The sequence below is a fragment of the Polyodon spathula genome, chromosome 5 (assembly GCF_017654505.1).
Source record: "Polyodon spathula isolate WHYD16114869_AA chromosome 5, ASM1765450v1, whole genome shotgun sequence".
Lineage (NCBI taxonomy): Eukaryota > Metazoa > Chordata > Actinopteri > Acipenseriformes > Polyodontidae > Polyodon > Polyodon spathula.
The window spans coordinates 39,999,995-40,022,691 of record NC_054538.1 but is presented as its reverse complement, the minus strand read 5'-3'; the positions used below and the strand labels follow the sequence as shown (position 1 = coordinate 40,022,691).

The window sequence follows — 22,697 nt, the reverse complement described above, 5'->3', positions numbered from 1 at the left end:
TAAACTCATTGTGTACATTAAATAATGGTGCTTTGAAAGAACTGAGAGCACCTCAAATGGATTTACAGTTTAATGACCGCAAAATAACTTTCTAAACTTTTCTTCTTTTTTTCAACCTAGAACTGGCTATGGTCCAAACAGAAGGCAAACAACAATAGCAGAAACCTGTTACATTTCTGAAAGTTCCTTCCTGAGACAAACATAGCAAGAATTAATAATCTTGGCCCAGCTTTCAGTTTTGCAGCAGAGAGCAATAATGCCTGTTGCAATAATGGAAATTATTTAATTGCATCCAAGTTCCAGGAATAAGTCAACTGACGCACTCACACAGACAATAATGCAACATTCTTTTTATAAAACTAAACAATATTGTTGGCAGAACATTAACCTTCATCCTGTTATACTGCATATAGTTAAAAATGCTTTAACCATTTGTTATCCTTTGTTACACTGTTTGATGTTATCACTAAGGAATCTATCAGTGACTGGTTCACCTGTTGCACATAAGGTAACTGACTTCAGAAAACACAGGGAAATAAAGTAAACAATTGCAAGTATCAATAAGTTGTTCCTGCCTGGACAGATTTGCCAAGATTCAAGTCTCTTACAGACCCAGAATTGCAATCCAGGTAAAATTAACAGAATTTTTTTAATCAGCTATACTGCCAAAACATTACACTTACTGAGTTTGACTAAAAAAGGGGTCTGATTTATGTGCATTATAAAGAATATAAGTTTAATAAGTATCCCACATTTAAAGCCTTTATTTATTAGCTACTGTAAAAAAAAAAAAAAGTATATGCATACTTATCTTTATTTATGTATATATTTACATTTCTTCACACAGTATCATACCTCTACAATACATATTGTAACTATAACCTGGCTCCATGTAAGAGTGTATCCACCCTGAAGACTGTCTCCAGTTTTTTTAACAATTGGAATCTCCCTGCCTTTCACTTTCATTTGGATTCCAAATTGGAAAACAACAGAGATAATCCATGCACTATTAGGTAATATGACACACATCCATTACATAAATATAATCATCTTAATATGCAAGCTAGATTTAGAAATATGTAAGCCTCACGTAGGCCTATGACAGTAGTATAATTCTTAAATGACTCAAAGGGCTTTTAATGTTTTACTTTTGACTTCGTTATACATGTATTTTCAGCAGCAATCACACACATAAAGTTTGCAACACACATAATAGCCAGTAGGGGCCACTAACAGTCCTGTATTTTAATTCACAGAGCTAGATATAGTGCAAATTCACAAAAGTTATAGAAGTATTTTTAAAGTGTTATGAATACATTTACAACTGTTCTAGACTTCTGTGGCAACCACAAACACATTTTACACACCCTTACTATGTTTTAGTTATAAACATACTTTATAACTATAAATAGTTAGCTGTTAGGCCTATTTATGTAAATAAATCGATATGAATATTTCTGTTTTAGGATTTTAGAAAACTAAAACCTCCATATTGTTACATTTTCAGTTATGTCTCATCGTCTATTTGCAGCTGTGATGGAGTGTGTGCGGGTTGTCTTTCTGACATAAAGGAAAACTGAACCTTCTCCACATGGTCCTGTACTTTTTTTTTCTGTCTTCAGCTTCGAGCTAGTGTGTTTTTCTAAGTTTAAAAGGTGAGGAAGTAACAATTGTGAAAATGTTTAATAAAAGGGACTTGGGGTAGCTGGAGGTAGATTTGTCTTTCTTCACATAACCCTGTAACGTTTTTCATATATATATATATATATATATATATATATATATATATATATATATATATATATATATATATGGGGGGGGTGGGGTGGGGGTTAACATTGTACATTATTCGTTGGTTAATGACTTAGCGAACCAATTACCTGAATCAGCTAAATGTTATACACCTCTTAATTTTTTACGTTTCACTTGACAACTAACAAACGTATCAGAGTATAAACTCGGATCCAATGTTTGGTCGATTCTAATACTTGCACACCCTGCACAAAGAAGCTAAAATTTTACGTGAAGTCAAGTGAAGTTACTAAACCGTGATGTCATTAACCAAAACTTCTTCGCCCACACTATATATATATATATATATATATATATATATATATATATATATATATATATATATATATATATATATATATATATATATATATATATATATATATATATATATAAAAAAGACACATTCACAAAAGGAAGTTCGTAGTTGAAAAGTTTGCTGCTCATAATAAAATCCTACCTTTGATGTGCTGTGGATAAGAGGAAGGTGTAGCAACACACTGAAACCAGGGACTTACTAAATAGTCTTAACCCACGTATTCTCATCTCCAACTTGACGACTATGGAGCAGGATGGTAGTTTTACCAAATCATATAATTTTATAAAAAGTGTAACCGTATTGAGGGTCATGATATACATTTTCAACAAGGGCCCTTACTTTTGCCGTTAAAAGTAGGCTATTGCAAATACCTGCTGCAGAAGTATAAATAAATAAATAAATGTATTTCACGGACTTTTCTGAAGAATTTCTAAGAAAACTACTCAGACCAATAATTTAAATGCGCAGTCTTGCAAATATATTGCTTCTTTAAAAATAAAAACTACTTCGTATATTGTATAGACACATGTTAGTCTCTCTCTCTCTCTCTCTCTCTCTCTCTCTCTCTCTCTCTCTCTATCTCAATATACTATATATTTACTCGATATTTTTTCTACAGGGTTTCCATGGCCAGGTTAACAGTCACTGGAGCGATATATCGTCCTGTTCCTTTTTTTCCCCTTTCCTCTTTTTTTTGTTTTAAGAAGTTAGTGTTAATCTAACACACGTGTCTAAACACGTATAACCTACTTTTAATGGAGTATTTTGTTGCCTGTCATGCAGTACAGCCTGACTGCTTTTAATATTTCCTTCTTTGAGCTCACTAACACCTGCAATAACCAAGGGCTGGTTGCCTGCTGAGCCTTCTCGACATCCTTTTCCCTAGATTGTTATGTCTGCCTGACTGAGGGCATTTGATACGTTTCATTTCTATATTTCACCCGGAAAAGTATCACTGAGTGCTATGTGATTATGGGAGGCAGTCGGGGTATAGAGGGAAGAGACAATAACACAGAAACAATCGTTTCAGTTTTGATGAGAGTCATACGAAGTTAGCAATAAGTGAATTTATTACAAAAAAAAAAAAAAAAAAAAAAGTGTCACATGTGTCATTTGCTAAAACAGAGCAAATGTATTCATATATGAAAACAATATGTATCAATGGTCATTGGTATATAAAACAGTAACCCGAACAATGAAAGTCAATAATTAAAAATTGAATTTAACAATTCAGAATAAAAAGCTAAAAACTACCCTAAACATATAGGTTATATTAAGTCGATGTATTATTGAATTATTTACATCATTTAACGATGTTAATTAAGATTGTCATCGTTGTGATTCGCATGGGATAAAGCAATGCGTGGCTGCTCCAGTTTGTCCATCCGGATTAGTTCAACCCGAGTGCTTGTGGATCATGTAACCTCAATCTGGAACTGCGCTGCTATGACTTGCATGCACATCATGTAAATGAATCAGTTGTTTGATTAATTACATGTACATCCAATGTACCTTGCACCAACACACAATATATTTAAATAGAACAGATGCTACAGCAACAGATGATAAATATCGGAGTGTGCTCAAAACATGTATCGTTCCAAAGGGGTTCTGAATATTCTCATTATTATTATTATTATTATTATTATTATTACAAGTGAATATAAAAACGACTTATCAGTTTGTCAAATATTTAATATTTTAAATTGTATGGTACACGCCGATGTATACCATGCGGCTACATAAGTATCACGTAAGCATATATATATATATATATATATATATATATATATATATATATATATATATATATATATATATATATATATATATATATATATATATACACATAGACACACACACACACACACACACACACATATATGCTATGTCTTTAAATTAGAGAGGTATTGTTAGCTTATATTCAAATATTTTAAAACATACGTTTTTTTTTGTATGCAAACTTAATTAATTTTACGTTTGCAGTATCAATTCCAACAGGTAAACTTCGAATTAAAAAAAAAAGAAATTCATGTGAACCGTACTACTTTCTGTGCCCACCAATTTTTATTTTCATTTGAGATTTGTCCGTCTCACTTGTAGAACCCTGGACAACACATATTAAGTTACTAGAAAACGTTTTCTTTTCAGTCTAGTTAAAATTCATTACACTACTGTGATTCCCTCAGAGAAAGAGTACACACACATGTGTATATAGTATATATATATATATATATATATATATATATATATATATATATATATATATATATATATACATATATACATACATACATACATACATACACACTCATATATACACATATACTCCGTTGTATGACAATTATATATTTTTTCTATCAAGCTGGCAACACCCGTGCATGGGACCATTCTTAATTTACGTTTATACTTACAGAGCTGATATGTTATCTAGTTTTTTTTGTTTGTTTGTTTGTTTTTCTTCTTGGTTGGACTTTGTGCATTTGTCATTCACTGTTATATTTTTTAAACGTAATTTTAATAGCCTATTGAATAAAGCATTGGGTGCTGCTGGCGCTTTTTCCTTTTTTCATCCTTCTGTATAAAACAGAACACTATGGGGGAAATTTCTGCTGCATGTTTATGTTTTCATTTCTAGAAGGGATTTCATTTCCTCAGGTTTATTTCATGCATACAGACGGATTTGCGTCACAAGAGCAACTTGTTTGCCCAGATAAAGTTGCACAAATATTGAAAAAGGAAGTTCTAACAGTCATTATAAAGTTTTTCTCCGGAAGAAATAAGGATTTCTGCTGCATCCTAAAATACTGAGACAGGTTCTATTTTGGGACAAATTTAGCAGGCATATCCGCTCATTTCGTTGGAGTCAGAGCCCATCAAAAACAGGATGACCTGAACTTAATAGAGATTGGAGTTTCCTGCACTCACAAAACTGGGCCAGAAACAAAACATTCAACAGGCTACTGTATTATTGGCCCACATTTACATAGCTAGTATTGTATTGCTCTTTTTTCCCCACAAAAAGTTATGAATATTCAAAAACACAGTACTGTGTTTACGCATAATTTGTCTTTTCCAAATAATAAGTCCATATATAAAATAATTGGCGCTCTGAGGTTAGTAGTTTAGTTAGTTCCTGTCGTTTTTGTTTTAAAGAAGAGGAAGAAGAAATAGATTGTCCACCTAATCAATCTGCTTATAAACGAGTTTTAAAAGATAATTCCTGACTAATTGCCATTTTAACGACATTTTCAATGGTGATGAAAATTATTTTGAAATGCACAGGATGGTGTAAAAATGCGTTTTCAATAAACAAATAAATACATTTTTCATTAGACCATGAGGTATAGGCTATAATGTGCACAGTGTGACCAACCTAGTTTTGTTTAGCCAAAATAGCCACACAACGAACTTTATTTGTGGGGCTATATGAAATATAAACTAACATTTAAACATGCAGAGCACATAACGTGGGCTAATTTCTGGCAAGATGTTGCAATTTAGAATTGAATTAACTGAGCACATAACGTGGGCTAATTTCTGGCAAGATGTTGCAATTTAGAATTGAATTAACTGATGCCAAAGAATTATTAGAAACAGCATTTCTGATATGATTAAGTTCAAGATTCTTCTGAATTTGGTAATACTCACATGTATTTTGTTTCACTAGAAAATAAAATCTGGCTTAAAATGAGTGCCAGTATTAGGAATGAACATAGCTGGATTGCTGTCATAATACAAAGAGTTAAGTGAGGTCGCATTGTTACACTGATCTGTCATTTACTCATTTAAATTTTGTTTAAAAGTTGTCTAGCATTATTTAAACTCCCCAACAAACACCACATAGGCACTTGTTTCTCTGGGCTGTTACCTTAACACCTCGTGGGCGTTGAGTAAAGTTGTTACGCAGTTCGTATTGGCAGAGCACCGACCAATCAGCGTTTAACTAACACAATTTACACAGGACTACTTGAACTGGCTGACAAAGTTTCTGAGTATGAGAAAGATCACTGGCCCTTTAAGAAAGAGAAAACAGCCATTTTAACATACCGTATTTTTAAAATAGGTATACTTTTCATATTCATTACGAAGAAAAGACGAGTCAAGATGATGTATACTACAGGACTAAACCCCTTTTATGCTTCTAATTTCAGTCTATGGTCTGCGTATTGCTCCAGCGGCTTTGCCTTGGATTCAGTGAAGAAACCTTCTTTTTGCATCGCTGATATATTGCATGTTGGAGACTCTGAAAACCTCCCTGGATCTTCAGCACTCGTAGCTCATTTGGGACCCCGTCATCAGCTCCAGCCTTCAAGATCACCCCTGCGACCATCTCCGGTGGCACCCGAGTCTTCTGTTTTTAGTTCAAGGATGTCCCCAGCCTCTCCTTACCACAGACACCCTGGACTTCAGGGAGCACCGTCCATATCTAGGGTGCAGTTAAACGGTTCTTCACAACAAGCTCCAGCTCCTTCTAGCAAAGATCTGAAATTTGGCATTGATCGCATTTTATCTTCAGAATTTGATCCTAAAGTTAAAGAATGCACAGCTGTAAGAGGTACGAAATTCTTTAATTGACAAGTCAGAGCACTTTTCTAGTGTGTTACTGGTTGTGATAAGATGTCAATAAATACAAAAACGACCTTAATCACACTAGCTTGGTCACATGTAGCCAACTTTCAACGCAGTTCTAGTTTACTCTTAAAAACAATATATTGCGAGCAGTTTTTTTTTTTTTTTTTTTCCCAATATATGAATTTATTTTAAGGTATACTGTGAGTAAACTGAAAACCCCTATTGTGGTACGGTTGAGGAAGTAGTGGGAGGAAGTTGTTCTCTTAAAAAATAAACTATTAACATAAATTGATGATTAAATAATCTAAGTTAACTGTATATGTATTATAAACATGGGACGGGTGCTGTATAGTTACTGTCGTGCAACATTGGGGTTCTACACGCACGCACGCACGCACACACACACACACACACACACACACACACACACACACACACACACACACACACACACACACGTACGTTTGCATTCCTATATTTGTGGGTTCATTTCTTTGACTCTCACATGGTGAAAGTCGACAACAAACTAAAATATTTTCGCTTTTTTTTAAAGGCATATTTAGTTCTGTAAAACGTATTTTACAAAGTGGGGACGTCCCCAGAACGTCGTTTTATCAGGAGTTATTATCTTTGTGGGGACATTTTCTCGAATTTTGTCCGCACATAGTACTACCACACACACACACACACACACACACACACACACACACACACACACACACACCCACCACGAATTCCATTACAGCATCTTGACCATTCTGATTTATTATATTTTCGTCCTTTGCCACAGATTTTACATCCATTAGCTCACATCGTCAGTCAGGGCTTCATCTGACCATACAGCCTTCAGCAAGCCAATTCTTCGCGTCTTTAGAGCCTGGAATCGGGGAACCTTCCTCCATCATGAACCATTTAGGCAGCGGAGCAAGATATTCAGCTCAACACCAGTTTCAAGACACGTTCCCAGGTAGAGTAGCTCTATCATGACATCATAATGTGTGAGGTAATATAACATGCCCTTAGTATTTTCCCTTTAAAGAACATTAATGTGGGTCTTTTTTTTCCATTTTGCATCAAACACATCTGTAAGTTGAACATTGCACATTTCCATTAATATTTTACAGCAAGCAGCAGACCTATGCCTCAATTATTTACAGAATCTAATAATTGTATACATTAAGCTAACAATAGCATTTCTTCATTTGTCACCTATAGGGGTAATGATTTATTTTTCTGTTTGTAATAACAGGTCCATATGCGGTTCTTACTAAAGACACAATGCCTCAGACATACAAAAGGAAACGTTCGTGGTCCAGGGCTGTCTTCTCCAATCTCCAGAGAAAAGGATTAGAGAAAAGATTTGAAATCCAGAAGTATGTCACCAAACCAGACAGAAAACAACTAGCAGCGATGCTGGGCCTAACAGACGCTCAAGTAAGTTTCATACTGTTTTTAGGGTTGTTCAGTATAGTTTAATTTGCTTAGCCATATGACCAGCTATATTGCTTTCAAACATGTTATTGGTAACACCAATTTAAAAACTGTGTGTGTGTGTGTGTGTGTGTGTGTGTGTGTGTGTGTGTGTGTGTGTGTGTGTGTGTGTGTGTGTGTGTGACAAAAACGTAGACACATACGTGTCTGTTTTAATATTTGCTGATACAGCTTCTGTTTTCTCAGGTTTCATATCAGTATCTGTAATATGAAAATCACATTTTGTATGTGAACACAGTAACAAAATATATAACCAAAGTGTACTGGTATTACTGATTGTCTTTATAGGATTTACGTATGACAATGCAAAATGGCAGCAATCATAAGATATACAAATATGCTGTAATAATTGGACTCATAATTAAAAGAAGAACAACATGTGTTCATAACCATCTGGTTGTGAAAGCCAGCATTAGGAGGAACTGAAAGCCATTTATTAAGCCATTTATGCCATTTATGACATGTGATTCATGATTCTTAGAACTGCTATTCCAATTGAATGGTCTGTTAGGCAATATTGGCTTTCCTGAGTAGAGTATCAAAATTACAAGAAAAACAACATAGGCCTGCTATAATATAAGCCTTTCTAAATGTTAATGTAAATCAACTTGGTAAAAATGTATTTCTAATATTACTATAAGCACTACCAGAAAACACACAGACACACACATCACAATTCATTATTTAATTAAATTTTTTTTTTGTTTGTTTCTAAAAAAGTTAGCATAGGCCAATTTGAGAATCGTGTAGTAATTATATAGGCGACAGGCTGCAGTAAAGTGTTCAATCAATGCTATCACAATAAGCTAATTTTAAGGGATATTGAGGATAGGTTAATGAATAGTTAACCAATATTTTTTCGTATTTATTTATTTATTCTTATTTTCTTATTTAGGTAAAAGTGTGGTTTCAGAACAGGAGAATGAAGTGGAGACATTCTAAGGAAGCTCAGGCCCAAAAAGATAAGGAAAAGCCTGAGCAGCCTTTGGAATCCCCAGCCTCTGCCACCTTGGAGTCAGAACAGAAGCAGAATGGATCTGAGTGCGAGAGTGATGGGAGCGGCCCTGAGTTCGAGGACATGCCTGACAAAAGTGACATTGAAGTCACAGAAGACAACAAGACCAGTGTTATCAAGTCTCCTTTGAGTACTGATGAGGCAACACAGAGCACAGAGGCCAGTACAGAGACGACGGCACTACCCTCATTGCAAATGTTATCATAAGTGCACCTTTTTGAAAACACTTGTGACACTATATATATATATATATATATATATATATATATATATATATATATATATATATATATATATATATATATATATATATATATAAACAAAAATAACTATATTACCATGTACAGTCAGCTATTAAATAATAATATTAAACACTGCCTTGGACTTTAAAATGAAACTTTGTTTAACGGGAAACAGGAAATGAAGATCTGCCTTTTTGAGAAGTAAGACATTTCTAAAGAAGAAATGGACTTGGCATTGCAATTAACCTTTAATCATATAAATGCTGGTATAAATATCAATTGGATTAAAACCAGTAACAAAATATCCTAAAATTACTGTTTTCCAACATATTTTATTTGAGCCACTCGTGTCAATTTAATAGGGCCACATGTTGCTGAAAATGTGAAGTCTTTTATAGAACATCCAATATTGAATAACTTTTCCTTAGATTGTATTATATTTGTCAAGAAATTTTGCACTGAAAATAATGTAAATAAATGGTTTCTTATTATTTTTTTTTTCCTGACATCTGCTACTTTTTAAAAAAATGTATTTTAGGGCAAACGAGAATTTAATTTCTTTATGGATTTCCTATAATAGATTTACATTATCAGACAGTTTAGAACTATCTTTAGTTTAATATTATTTTATTTTCTATTTTAAACACAATATTTTACCAGGAAATAATTAATTGATATCCTTTTTAATGAACGTCTAATATTATCAGAACTCATATTTAGGCCTATATGGGTATGCATGAGTTAAACTGAGGTTAAGAACGTGACATTGTAAGAATGGAATTAAATTTGCAAATCTGAGTGTTTAACTTTTAAACACTCAGAGCATATAACAAAACTGAATAATTATATAATAACTATACAATATATACATTAAAAAACCTTTTTTTTATTTTTTATTTTTTATTTTTTTTTTTTTAATAATGATACATATGTAGATTCGCATAATGGATTTTACGCAGTGGATGCTGCTGTTGCAGTTAGTTTTTCGATATCTATTCAATTCACCGAGGAAAAAGTGGGCTAATCTAATGGTATGCTATTTTAACTGAAAATATGAGTGTGTGCTGTAGGTTTGCAAACGGCATGGTGTTTATTTAGTTTTTTTGTTTATCTCTGTCAGAAGTGAGACCGTTCAGCTCCACTTGTCCATATCTGATAAGGTGACTTGTCCTAATGCCGACCGAATTACCCTGCTTAACCGTTACCGGCAGCCCACTACTAGGAAATAATTAAACACAGGACAACATTACAAATGATTCGCTACAATTCTAATTGTATATCAGAACATTGATATACTACTTTAAATCCGTCTATTGACATATTTATGAGACCAAAAAATACAGTAGATACTACTATTCTTATTGGGTATTTGCATACTGGCAATGTGCTTTACAATGCAACGATAAAAACACAGTTCAAGAAAATACCTAAATACATTTAGTTGTATTTCACCATTTCTCACGCGCCTTATTGCTTAATAATAATGTTTATAATTGTACGAATATTAACTTTTTACTCTGTCCCCCCCCCATAAAACCACAGAACATTGGACTCTTTACATTATGCATTAATTTATCCCAAGTGCCAGAGTCTTAGTGCAAACTTTCACTGCAGCATTGTACATAATTGCTTTTTCTGTGCATTCTGCAGTTTGTCTGAAAACAGGAGCAGTTAATGAATTAGAACATTATTTAGAAACCACATTGACTGTGTCTCCTGAACAGATTTAAGAACAAGTCTGGAGCACGTCTTGAACATAATAAAATATTGCAGGCAAGAGCAGCATCGAAATGTCAAGCACGTTTGAAAACCTCAATATTTTCCTAAAACGACTGAGGGGAGGTTTTTTTTTTTTTTTTTTTCAATACCTATTTTGGTCTCTACTGAGTTCTGTCAAGTTTTCTTAAGCATTAAGGAAAACAGGGAGAGCAAACTTTTTCTGACCCTCTTTCTTCAGCCACAAATCACACTTTTTAACAGCTATACGTTATTTAATGGTTTTGTGTCACGGGTCGTCACGTGTGGCCTCTTTGAGACAAACTCTACAGACATTGTATGATCTTGTATTTATAAAATATCCATTAGCAAAATGTGTCCTATAGCATTAATAGTGAATAATTGACTTGCTGTGTCAATGAAAAAAGAAAGGTTACAACTTTTAATCAGACTAAAATTGAAATAATCCAATAGCCCTATGTGTGTTTGGATAATTTTTGTTAAATATAGCACTAAATGCGCTGTTCTTAATCAAAGATTTAACACACGAGTGCTTTCCACATGTGTCCGAATTCTGTGGTATTAAATGAATTTTTAGTATAGAGTTCTGTGTAGAGAATAACATGACAATATAGGCTACAATTATTTATTTTTCATACCATTCTTTTCAAAACCTGCATATTTCGTTTTAATTTGTATTTATTTATTTATTTACTTGTGCTTACTTTTGGGCTTGCTGGAGTACCTGCAAGACACATTTTGACTTTTGGCATTTGATCTTATGTGAAGTTTTGGGTTACACTACATTCCCCAGAATTTGGGTAATTCGATGGAACTGTTACTGCCTCTATGTTTTATAAAGAACACTATTTAAGATTTTAGTTTTTCAACATTACAGTTTTATTTTAATTAGATTATTTGAAATGTTTTACTCAGCCACCTTTTTGCTATAATCTGGGGTGCAGCATAGATCACATAAATACCATAATCTTACATTAGTATAATCAATTATATTGATGAGATACATTAATTGGAGATGCCTGGTGTGCCGTCCAGACTGATTGATAAACAGCCATTATCTCAGTGGGGATGACTTAAATGAAGCGTTTTGCAAACTCCCTGAACCTGGTATCTTTATGCAGTGTGTGTATATATATATATATATATATATATATATATATATATATATATATATATATATATATATATATATATATATATATATATATATATATATATATATATAATATACGCGTTCCACCAGGTGGTGGTGACGATCGTATTCAAGAGAGAGACGCTCTGCTATGGCAAGTGTCCGCGAAGTGTCATCAAACACTATGGTTTACAATCCTAAATCCATTAGGTAAATTATTGATCTAATGGTCTTCTGTGGGGTCCAGGCAGAACTAAAGGAACCCTGCTGCTGATGGCAGTGATCTGCACCACCTGGCCGCAACAATAACAAGAAACATCATTAAAGGGTTTAGCTTTAATTAATTGGTGCTATATACACTAAGAAGTTATATACACCGTACGATATTTGTTCTTACAGAGTGCGTAACTTGGAATGTGTTGATACCAATAGCTTTTGCTGTAGGCCTATGTATTAGGTCAACTTTAAATGAAGAGTTTTTAACTACAAATTACACAGATACAAAGCGATAAAGTACATTTCCTATTCCCAGTTGTTCAGGCGAGATTCGCATTATATGGGAATGTGATTATTTTACTTAACCCTATATGCCTATTGTTGAAATATCATGTTTTAACCGATCATAGGAAGAGTATTCATTTAAATCTGCACATTTTTAAATGCCTATTTATTTTATTTCCCGATGCCCCCCCCCCTTCCCCCCGCCCATATTCCCAAAACAACCAATTGTCTTCAATACTATTTATATTTGTCTTTGAGTGCTGTAGCCAAATAATTAAACTTTTAACATTCCTAACATGGTACCTTTTCAAAACCATTTAAGCACTTAGAACATTTAATGCATGCAGCTTATCAAATAGTAGCATATTCATTTTATAATAGGCATTTGATATTTTCGAGATCTGATTTGATGGAAATATGAGCAACAATGGGAGAAAGTCTTCTGTAGTCTTTTATTATTATTATTATTATTATTATTATTATTATTTATTATTATTATTATTATTATTATTATTGATGATGATGATGATGATGATGATGATGATGCTGATGATGATGACAACACTGACCCATTTGAAACCCTATTTACTTCAATGCTAAGCCCGTAGTAAAATTCAGGTTGTTCTCTTCTTTTTGTGGCTGCTATAGTAACCAAGTGATACTGTTTACGTATTCCATACTTTTAGCCATTATAATTAATTCAGCACGAATCATTTTCCATAGAACTCGTGCCATTAATCGCAAATCTATACCTATAATTAAAAAAAAAAAAAACAAAAAAAAAACCACCCACCGTTTTCCAGAACAAAAACAATTTCACAGAGCAAGGGGCCTGACCATAGTTAGCACCGATGACTTAAAAAATCATGCGATGATCTAAGCTTAATACTAATATTATGCATCATTTAGACAGGATAACGATGCCACCTTGTCAGGACTTGCTACTTTAGACAAACCATTTGTTGAATATCAGAGTCATAAGGAATTGATGAATGACGACGTGAACATCTCTTGGCTGCCCAGACCTTTTCATAAGCATTCTAATGTAATCCCTTTCAGTCTTTTCTTTAAAGAATGTTAGCAGTTGGAAATGTAATGTCTTTAAACAGTAGAGTGCAGGACTCAGAAATTTATAGCCTGTGTATATATTCTGGCTCCACATATCAGCAGCGTAATGGATGGGTATATTTTATGAACCCTTGCTTAGATGTAGGAATCAGAAGTCAGTCCATTTATGGTGCACTAATGCCTTCCTTTAATCCGACGGACAGGTAATAAAATGTGATGCTAAATGTTCTGTATGATAACAAGTAACTTTTATTGATTATAGAAATGTTGCAAACTAAATAAACGTTTGCTTTTATGATCATCCCTGTCAACGTGTGCACTCTGCAACATACTTTAGTGGCTCTAAATGTTTTTAATACTTGTACATGCCTACATGTCTATAAACCAAAATAAAGCCTATTAAATCTAAATTAAAACATATCTATTTCATTTTGATGATATAATTGCCAGTCAAGGCTGCATTTTATATCGATTATTGTTAACCGTTACAGAACAATGTAGCCCTTTCTTCAGGGGTAACGTTTTATTGTAACTATTTAACGGATACTGCTCAATTGGTCAATGCATACATTAATTGGAGTAGTTGTATATTGTGTAAACCCTGTTGATTCCCTGTGTGGATTATTATTTGCACAATTGGTCTGAAAGGTAATCACAAGCATTAGCAAACGTTATTAATGGCCATAACTTTTTTTTTTTTTTTTTAATTGGGCTTGTTCATGATAGAGTGCACACTTTATTTTAGAGATCCACGAGAAAACACAAAATAAACATGCTGTTAAAACTAGTGTTTTTTTGTTTGTTTGTTTGTTTGTTTGTTTGTTTGTTTGTTGGTTTTTTAATGGCATAGTTCTGTGAAGCCTTCAGATGTTTTCAAAAGTTGAAATTAAGTTTTCTTACGAAGCGATTTTATGAATTTAGATAGCATCGCACAGTAACATTGATACAGACTTTTTTTCTTTTTTTCTTTTTTATTTAATCTACAGTCTTAGGCACGCAGCAGTAGTTTACAATGGTCTGGAAATTATTTGTTAATTCAATCGCATTTAACATGAAAACATTTAGGTTTTAAAATACTTTACACCGTAATGGTTATTTCTTTAACGCTTCTAATATTGCTAAAAAAAAAAAAAAAAAAAAAAAAAAAAAAAAACAGTGTAAAATCTGTTGCATATGCAGGCCTATGTTTAATTGTTAAACATTTTCTTAAGTGATAAATTATGTCGATAACGACACGAGCCGCAGGATTAATGCTTAAATCAAAAGTTTTAAAGTGAAAATATCTTTACAATTTCATGGGGTGAATTTGAAACTCTCTTCCCCTCGGTGCTTGCAAAGGGTAGGCTACTTTATGATTAGGCTAACCTCTGATGACATTCTGCATAAACCTTGACAGATTATAAGGAGATGTAGCCTTTTGTATTCCACCAATAACATCCAAAGAGCGAAATACCAGCAACAGAAGGGCGCTTTTATTATTATAATTATAATTATAATTATAATTATTATAATAATTAAGATAAACAAGCACACTTTAAAATCAGACATTAAATATTAAACATACATCTTATAAACCACATATTAAAAACTCACCTTGTTTTTATTTAAATTTTGTTACAAAAATAAACAAGATTGTGAAGTAGTGAATATATTATATAGACATACTACACTCACATAAAAAAAGGTTCTTTGGATGTTGTCAAGGTTCTTTGAAGAACCTTTTTGTGTGAAGAACCGTATACCTTATCAGGTGGTTCTTTTAAAACCATTTAACCATTTAAATAGGTTCTTTGAAGAACCAAAAAAGGTTCCCAACCATTTAAATAGGTTCTTTGAAGAACCAAAAAAGGTTCCCCTATGACATCGGTACAACGAACCTTTAATAGTTATAGATAGAACCTTTTTTTTTTTTTTCCTAAGAGTATATACTATATAGATAGAGTGTATATATAATCAAATGTGTTTAAAATCCGTTGTATAAGATTTATGTTTAATTCTTTCTAACTTGGTAGCGTGCAAACACAACATTGAAAATAAAGAATAATCCATTAAACAATGTGTCAGTCTTATCAATACTATAATGTTCATTCCATTTCTTGAACGTACATTTATTTATTTATTATTTATTTAAGTGCACCACACTGTTATTATTCAAACGTGTACTAGTTGCAATCAATAAATAATTTAAACTACACGCAGAAAATACCTGGCTTCACTGCCCTGCTATTGCCTATAATAAACCATGGTATATTAAAGGTTTTTTTTTGCACTTGTAAAACAGGCTGTTAAATCACTCAGTGTCTGTAGGTTACATCATATTTTACCGGAAGGCTATAAAACGATTCTATTCCCCAACGTTTCTTCTTTAATAAATGAATTTATGAAAAGTCCTTTTTGGTCTTACCCCTGCTCATACATAAAAAAAGGGAAGAAAATGACGAGGCCTATCAAATATTTAGCTTAAAAAAATTATATATTTAGAACATTTATTTGCAGAAAAGATGAAGTGTTGTCAGACCTCGAATAATGCAATGAAAATAAGTTCAGATTCATTTTTAAACACCACAGTACTAATGTTTTAACTTAGGAAGAGTTCAGAAATCAATATTTGGTAAAATAATCCTAATCTTCAAGCACAGCTTTCATGCGTCTTTGCATGCTCTCCACCAGTCTTTCACATTGATGTTGGGTGACTTTATGCCACTCCTGGCACAAAAATTCAAGCAGCTCAACTTTGTTTGATGGCTTGTGACCATCCATATTCCTCTTGATCACATTCCAGAGGTTTTCAATGGGGTTCAGGTCTGGAGATTGGGCTGGCCATGACAGGGTCTTGATCTGGTGGTCCTCCATCCACACCTTGATTGACCTGGTTGTGTGGCATGGAGCATTGTCCTGCTGGAAAAACCAATCCTCAGAGTTGGGGAACATTGTCAGAGCAGAAGGAAACAAGTTTTCTTCCAGGACAATCTTGTACTTGGCTTGATTCATGCCAAAGCTGCCCGATTCCAGCCTTGCTGAAGCACCCCAGATCATCACCGATCCTCCACCACATTTTACAGTGGGTGCGAGACACTGTGGCTTGTAGGCCTCTCCAGGTCTCTGTCTAACCATTAGATGACCAGGTGTTGGGCAAAGCTGAAAATTGGACTCATCTGGGGGTGCTTCAGCAAGGCTGGAATTGTGCAGATTTGTTTTTGTGAAGGACACCTGAATCAAGCCAAGTACAAGGTTGTCCTGGAAGAAAACTTGCTTCCTTCTGCTCTGACAATGTTCCCCAACTCTGAGGATTGGTTTTTCCAGCAGGACAATGCTCCATGCCACACAGCCAGGTCAATCAAGGTGTGGATGGAGGACTGTCAGATCAAGACCCTGTCATGGCCAGCCCAATCTCCAGACCTGAACCCCATTGAAAACCTCTGGAATGTGATCAAGAGGAAGATGGATGTTCACAAGCCATCAAACAAAGCTGAGCTGCACAGGAGTGGTATAAAGTCACCCAACATCAATGTGAAAGACTGGTGGAGAGCATGCCAAGACGCATGAAAGCTGTACTTGAAAACCAGGGTTATTCCACCAAATATTGATTTCTGAACTCTTCCTAAGTTAAAACATTAGTATTGTGTTGTTTAAAAATGAATCTGAACTTATTTTCTTTGAATTATTTGAGGTCTGACAACACTGCATCTTTTTTGTTATTTTGACCAGTTATATATCTAATATATATATATATATATATATATATATATATAGTATAACATTTTAGATATTTTCTGTTTTTATCCTTAAAAAAAAAATATTAAAACAAAGTCTGCAACTGATTTCTTAAAAAAAATAAGGAAAAAACTATTTACAGTATTTTCTGTTCGGAATGAATCTTGTTTATTTTGGATACAAACTAATAATAATAATATAGGAATGAACTTCTGGCATTATTTGTGTTATATATTTAAAGTCAATGAAGATTTGACTGACAAATTAAAGATCATAAATAAGCATTTGATTTATTCTTCAATATAAAACAAGTTATTAAAGTTTGCCTGCAGTGGTCTGTGAGAAAATGATTTCTCTGATTGAGGGTCCCCTGAAGACCACCAGAAGTTTTCTCCGAGCTGTCATGAACAGTCTGCTTTTTCCTGTCATCCGGAAAGAGGGAAGACCTCCCGAGAAATCGAAACTTTCCAGTCTAAACGAGCATCTTGAATTTCACTTCACATTTTCCTTTACCTGCTGATTTGCTTTTTACATTATGGTCATTTTTAAAATCAAAGGGATGTTGTCATACTTTACTTCATTTATCATATCTGACACAAGTAGGCCTAGGCTATTTTATAGGGAAAAAAGAACAATGAACAAACAGGTAGAAATACATTTGGAAATTTCATGGAAAATATTTCTACAAAAAAAAGAGTATTCATCACGACAGAATTTAATTAGTTTACATGTACATTCTGATTTATATTTATGCTTAAGCATCATTATTTATCACATATGCCTGTCTGTGCAATGCTAGATGCCCCACGTAAGCCTGTTGTTATGATTTTGGCACTACACTGTGCGAAGTAGAATGTTTAATCATTTTACAAAGTGACTAGAATAATGATTTGCTATATTCTTATTTTGCAATTTACATGGCACATTCTACAGGCTAGCATTTTTTTAAATCTAAGCAACTAACATAAAACATAACAGTACACGCTACGGTTAAACTCTATTTGGACGAATACTTCAGAATTATGTCAATGGTGTTTACAGATTTAGCTGCTAAATACATTGGATATAGCCTGAATTCCATTTAATAGCCATTAACACTTATGCCAGGTGCTACTTCCACCTGTTCAAATTAAACATGCAAAAGATTGGACATTACAGACATGTTAGAGAAAGGAAGGCTTTTCCACATTAGTATGCTTTATCTCAGAAAATGTTTCCAAAATGTTTGGTATTTTGGAAAATATGTGAAATAGCCTACAACGCATTGTGGAATACATAACACAAGCATTTTGCAGCTTTTAAAGACATTATCAATTGGAATAGATTACACAACTACTCTACAACTATGCAAAAAAATCATAATATGAAGTTTTATGTGTATATATATATATATATATATATATATATATATATATAAACACACTCCCGAAATAGTAAAAGTATAGCAATAATCCTTGTAAAGGATTTAATCTGCCCCCAGAGTTGGATCCTATGCCAGACTACTTTTTGCTAACCCCACAAGAAATTACAAAATAGAAAATAAGATAAATCCGATTATATGGTGTGGCAGGGCTGAGACCTGCCCCTGTAAATAGTGTGCATGATGGCAGAGGTGGGCATCACTGGTCCCGCTGAGTCAAGACAGGATAGACAGAGAGCAGTTGGCTGCCAGGATGCACAGGCAGAACCAGGTGAAGATCAGCAGCCACCGGAAGCGCTGCTGAAGGAGCAACGGAGACGTGGGTGAAAAGCCAGAGGGGGTGGAGCTGGAGTCCTGAAAGCTGGAGGGGGAGGAGTTACTGTCCTTGAAAGTTAGTGTAGGAGGAGCTACCATCCCCAAAGGCCAGAGTAGGAGTGGCTGCCTGTCTGTCAAGAGCCAGCAGAGCTACGGTCCAAAAAGTGCAGCAGCCGTCCCAAAGGGCCAAAGAAGGAGGCGTTATCATCCTGACAGCCTAATGACATGGAGCTGTCATCTGATTGCCTGAAGAGGATGAGCTGCCATCTCCGAGATCAAGGAAGGAGAGAAGTCTGCCCTCCAATCTGGTGCCTTTGGGTCAGCTTCCTCGGCCTGTGCTTCCAGACACCCCACCGTGTCTGGACCTCCCATCACTCATTGACCCCTCAAACAGAAGAGGAACCAACTGACAAAAATCTAATATACAGGTTGTGCCATTCTAAGGGAGGTATGTGACAGGGTTCATGTGTAAATGTGTGCAGCTGGAACGCAAAACAGGAGACATGTTGCTAGACAACCAATTGAGCAGTTAGGCTCGCCTGGTGCTGAGCTGATTGGGAGGTCTGGATTGGCTGGGGGGTGTGGCCAGGAAGGCTGCGAGCAGCTCAAAAGGCGTCTGAACGACAGCTTGAGACGACTGCACCACTATGCTACGCAGAGAGGTGCTTTGTTGATATCGAGGAGGAGCACATCTGCTCTGCAGGATTAATTACTATGGAACCCTTCAACTACAAGACAGTGTCTGTGTAGGCTCTGCTCAGCCAGGACCGTCACAACGATCCCGAGTCGTTGGTAAGCCAGGAGTTCAGGAGCAACAGCAGTAAGTTAGTTTAGGGGAAGTTGATCCCAAATAGTATAGAGATGGTTTGCGTAGAGTAGTAGTTTCCTGGAGCAGGACATCTCTTTTAGTGAATATAGTGCTTGACTTGTGTGCCAAATTTTTATTTTTCAGCTTTGTTTTCCTTTGTTTTCTTTATTAAATCTGACTCTAGGGCTACCATCGCTGGTCTCCTAGTGGCAGCACTGGTGTGTTAAATAAATCTGCGTGCCCGTGCGACACATCAACACCCCGTTTTCTGAGTCTGATTCATTACTATTCAGTGATGACCCACACACGTAACAGATCCCCGTTACATATGAATTTCAAATTAAATCAGAAACTACAAATGTACTTTTAATATTTTTTTTTTTCCTCTGGAGTTTTTTCATGTTATGGAGTCCAATCACCCTGGAAGGTTATGGGTAAATGATAGAATGAGCTAGTGAACTGAATGGAGTGAACTGGTTCAAATAACATAGAAAATAGACCATTAAAGAGCTGGACTGGACCTCTGCACTAAATACTATTAAGATCACTAAAACAGAATGCTTTGGAAAATAGCATGGAGTCTAGTTGCTGTAAAAGTAAAATACCAAGGTAGGCACTATTTTAATAATTGGTGGCAGTGCTAATATATGCAGTTTTTTTTTTTTTAGAGAATTCAACTTCTGTGTCTGTATACATATTTTTATCTTTTGGAAAAGAATGTATTGGGAAAGCTTTGTTTCTGGATAGACTGAATTTAGGTTTTAATGTTCCAACATAAAATGACTATAAATTAGTGTTCTCTGTATAAACAACATAGCAGACTTTTACTTTTAAATAATAATAATAATAATCCAAACAGTTTACATATTATTTAAATGTTTATTTGTTAACTGCGGCAAGATTTATTCCTTTTTTGACAAGAACAAGACAGGATTAATCTGGCCCCTTTGTGTCTCCTTTTTCATGCCAGTGATAAGTAACAGATAAAAATGTCGAGGCTGCTGCTAAAAAAGGTGCTTTTTGTTTGACTTAGATACCTGCAACTTGGTGAAGTGTGGTGGTTGAATATGGGAATTCATAAAGCATGCACACTGTGCCACTTTAGGTAAGACTTTTTCTGTTGAAAGACAAGTGGTCCCCAATGTTATTTGGACATACATGTGTATTTCTCATGTTGAATACATTATTTAGATCTATTGCAAAATAGGCACAAGAGTAGTAGACTGGAATTGCATCAGTTTGCCTACCAATACCAATTAGTATTACAGTTATGTCAACAGCCTCTACTCACGTGTTAATAGCTTCATTTTCTTTTAAAAGAGAATGCTGCAAACCTTGTTCTACAGTAATAGTTTAATTTGTCAGGTTCTGGTGTCTATCTACAATTGCTTTTGAAAATGTTGGATATTTCATGCTAGGGCATTTTGACTGCTCTCGGCATCTCTGACTGCACTCAATCAGCTGCCCCTGAGCTCATAACTGCACAGATAGAAGGAACCCTAAACTTTATCCAGCACACTGCATTCATTAAATGATCAATTGGTAAATGGCCATGTGTAAAAATTCACTCAGTAACAAGAAGCTGGCATTTCCAATGTAACAAATTTGTGTTTTTCTTCTGTAGGTGGAGTCACAAAATAACATAATTTCAGAAATAAAAGCCATCGGATGTTGCTCTGTGCTAAATGGTTTAATAAGAACTGAATCCAACCACGTGCTGTAGAAGTGGACCTGCTTTTATTTGGGATTTCACTTTTCTTAGGATGTTATTATACATATTATGGAAAAGCAATAAATTTAAACAATATGTAGTTTTAGCAAAAAAAAAGTAATATATATATATATATATATATATATATATATATATATATATATATATTTATATATATATATATTATAGATCATATATATATGTATATATCAGAAACGATGATAGTCTTTACGGTTTCAAAACATAAACGCAATTAAGTCCACTTCTTTCTTAATAGATTACCTCAAAATAATAAAAATACTCAATGTAAACAAAAGGTAGTATATTGTTGTTATACATGTAGGTTGATAGAACTGTGCAGTTTTAAACACAGACTATAACTGAATTAAATTATATTGGTACCAACAAGCTAAATATTTATTTGTGCCTATTTAAATACAATATTTTCTTTTATAAGTGCACTGAGAAATTGACAACCAGGTCCAGTCACATACAGTGTGTGTGGTATATATATATATATATATATATATATATATATATATATATATATATATATATATATATATATATATACAGTGCCTTGCAAAAGTATTCAGACCCCTGACCAATTCTCTCATATTACTGAATTACAAACGGTACATTGAAATTTTGTTCTGTTCAATATTTTTTTTTAAAACATTTAAACTCAAAATCAGTTATTGTAAAGTGACATTGGTTTTATGTTGGGAAATATTTTTAAGAAAAATAAAAAAATTGAAATATCTTGCTTGCATAAGTATTCAACCCCCACACATAAACATTTGGTAGAGCCACCATTCGCTGCAATAACAGCTTTAAGTCTTTGGGGGTAAGTATGTA

General features: G+C 34.1%; 1 protein-coding gene across 2 annotated transcripts; it reads left to right on the top strand.

The window, feature by feature from the left end:
- Positions 1 to 6,092: 6,092 nt before the first annotated feature.
- Positions 6,093 to 9,412, top strand: hlx1 (H2.0-like homeo box 1 (Drosophila)). Of its 2 annotated transcripts, XM_041249330.1 has the most exons (4): positions 6,094 to 6,668; positions 7,476 to 7,652; positions 7,935 to 8,119; positions 9,072 to 9,412. In XM_041249330.1, the coding sequence occupies exons 1-4, from the start codon at positions 6,218 to 6,220 to the stop codon at positions 9,396 to 9,398; spliced, it is 1,140 nt and encodes a 379-aa protein (XP_041105264.1). In that variant the 5' UTR covers positions 6,094 to 6,217; the 3' UTR covers positions 9,399 to 9,412. The 2 variants fall into 2 exon arrangements, with proteins under 2 accessions (XP_041105265.1, XP_041105264.1); XM_041249331.1 differs by lacking the exon at positions 7,476 to 7,652 and having other exon boundaries at positions 6,093 to 6,668.
- The last annotated feature ends 13,285 nt before the right edge of the window (positions 9,413 to 22,697 follow it).

Excerpts from the sequence above, each read along its gene's own strand:
- hlx1 (XM_041249330.1), top strand. The coding sequence starts at position 6,218 with ATGATGTATACTACAGGACTAAACCCCTTTTATGCTTCTAATTTCAGT. Across the intron at positions 7,653-7,934 it reads GTTTCAAGACACGTTCCCAG|GTCCATATGCGGTTCTTACT; the intron begins GTAGAGTAGCTC and ends TTGTAATAACAG. Across the intron at positions 8,120-9,071 it reads TGGGCCTAACAGACGCTCAA|GTAAAAGTGTGGTTTCAGAA; the intron begins GTAAGTTTCATA and ends TTTCTTATTTAG.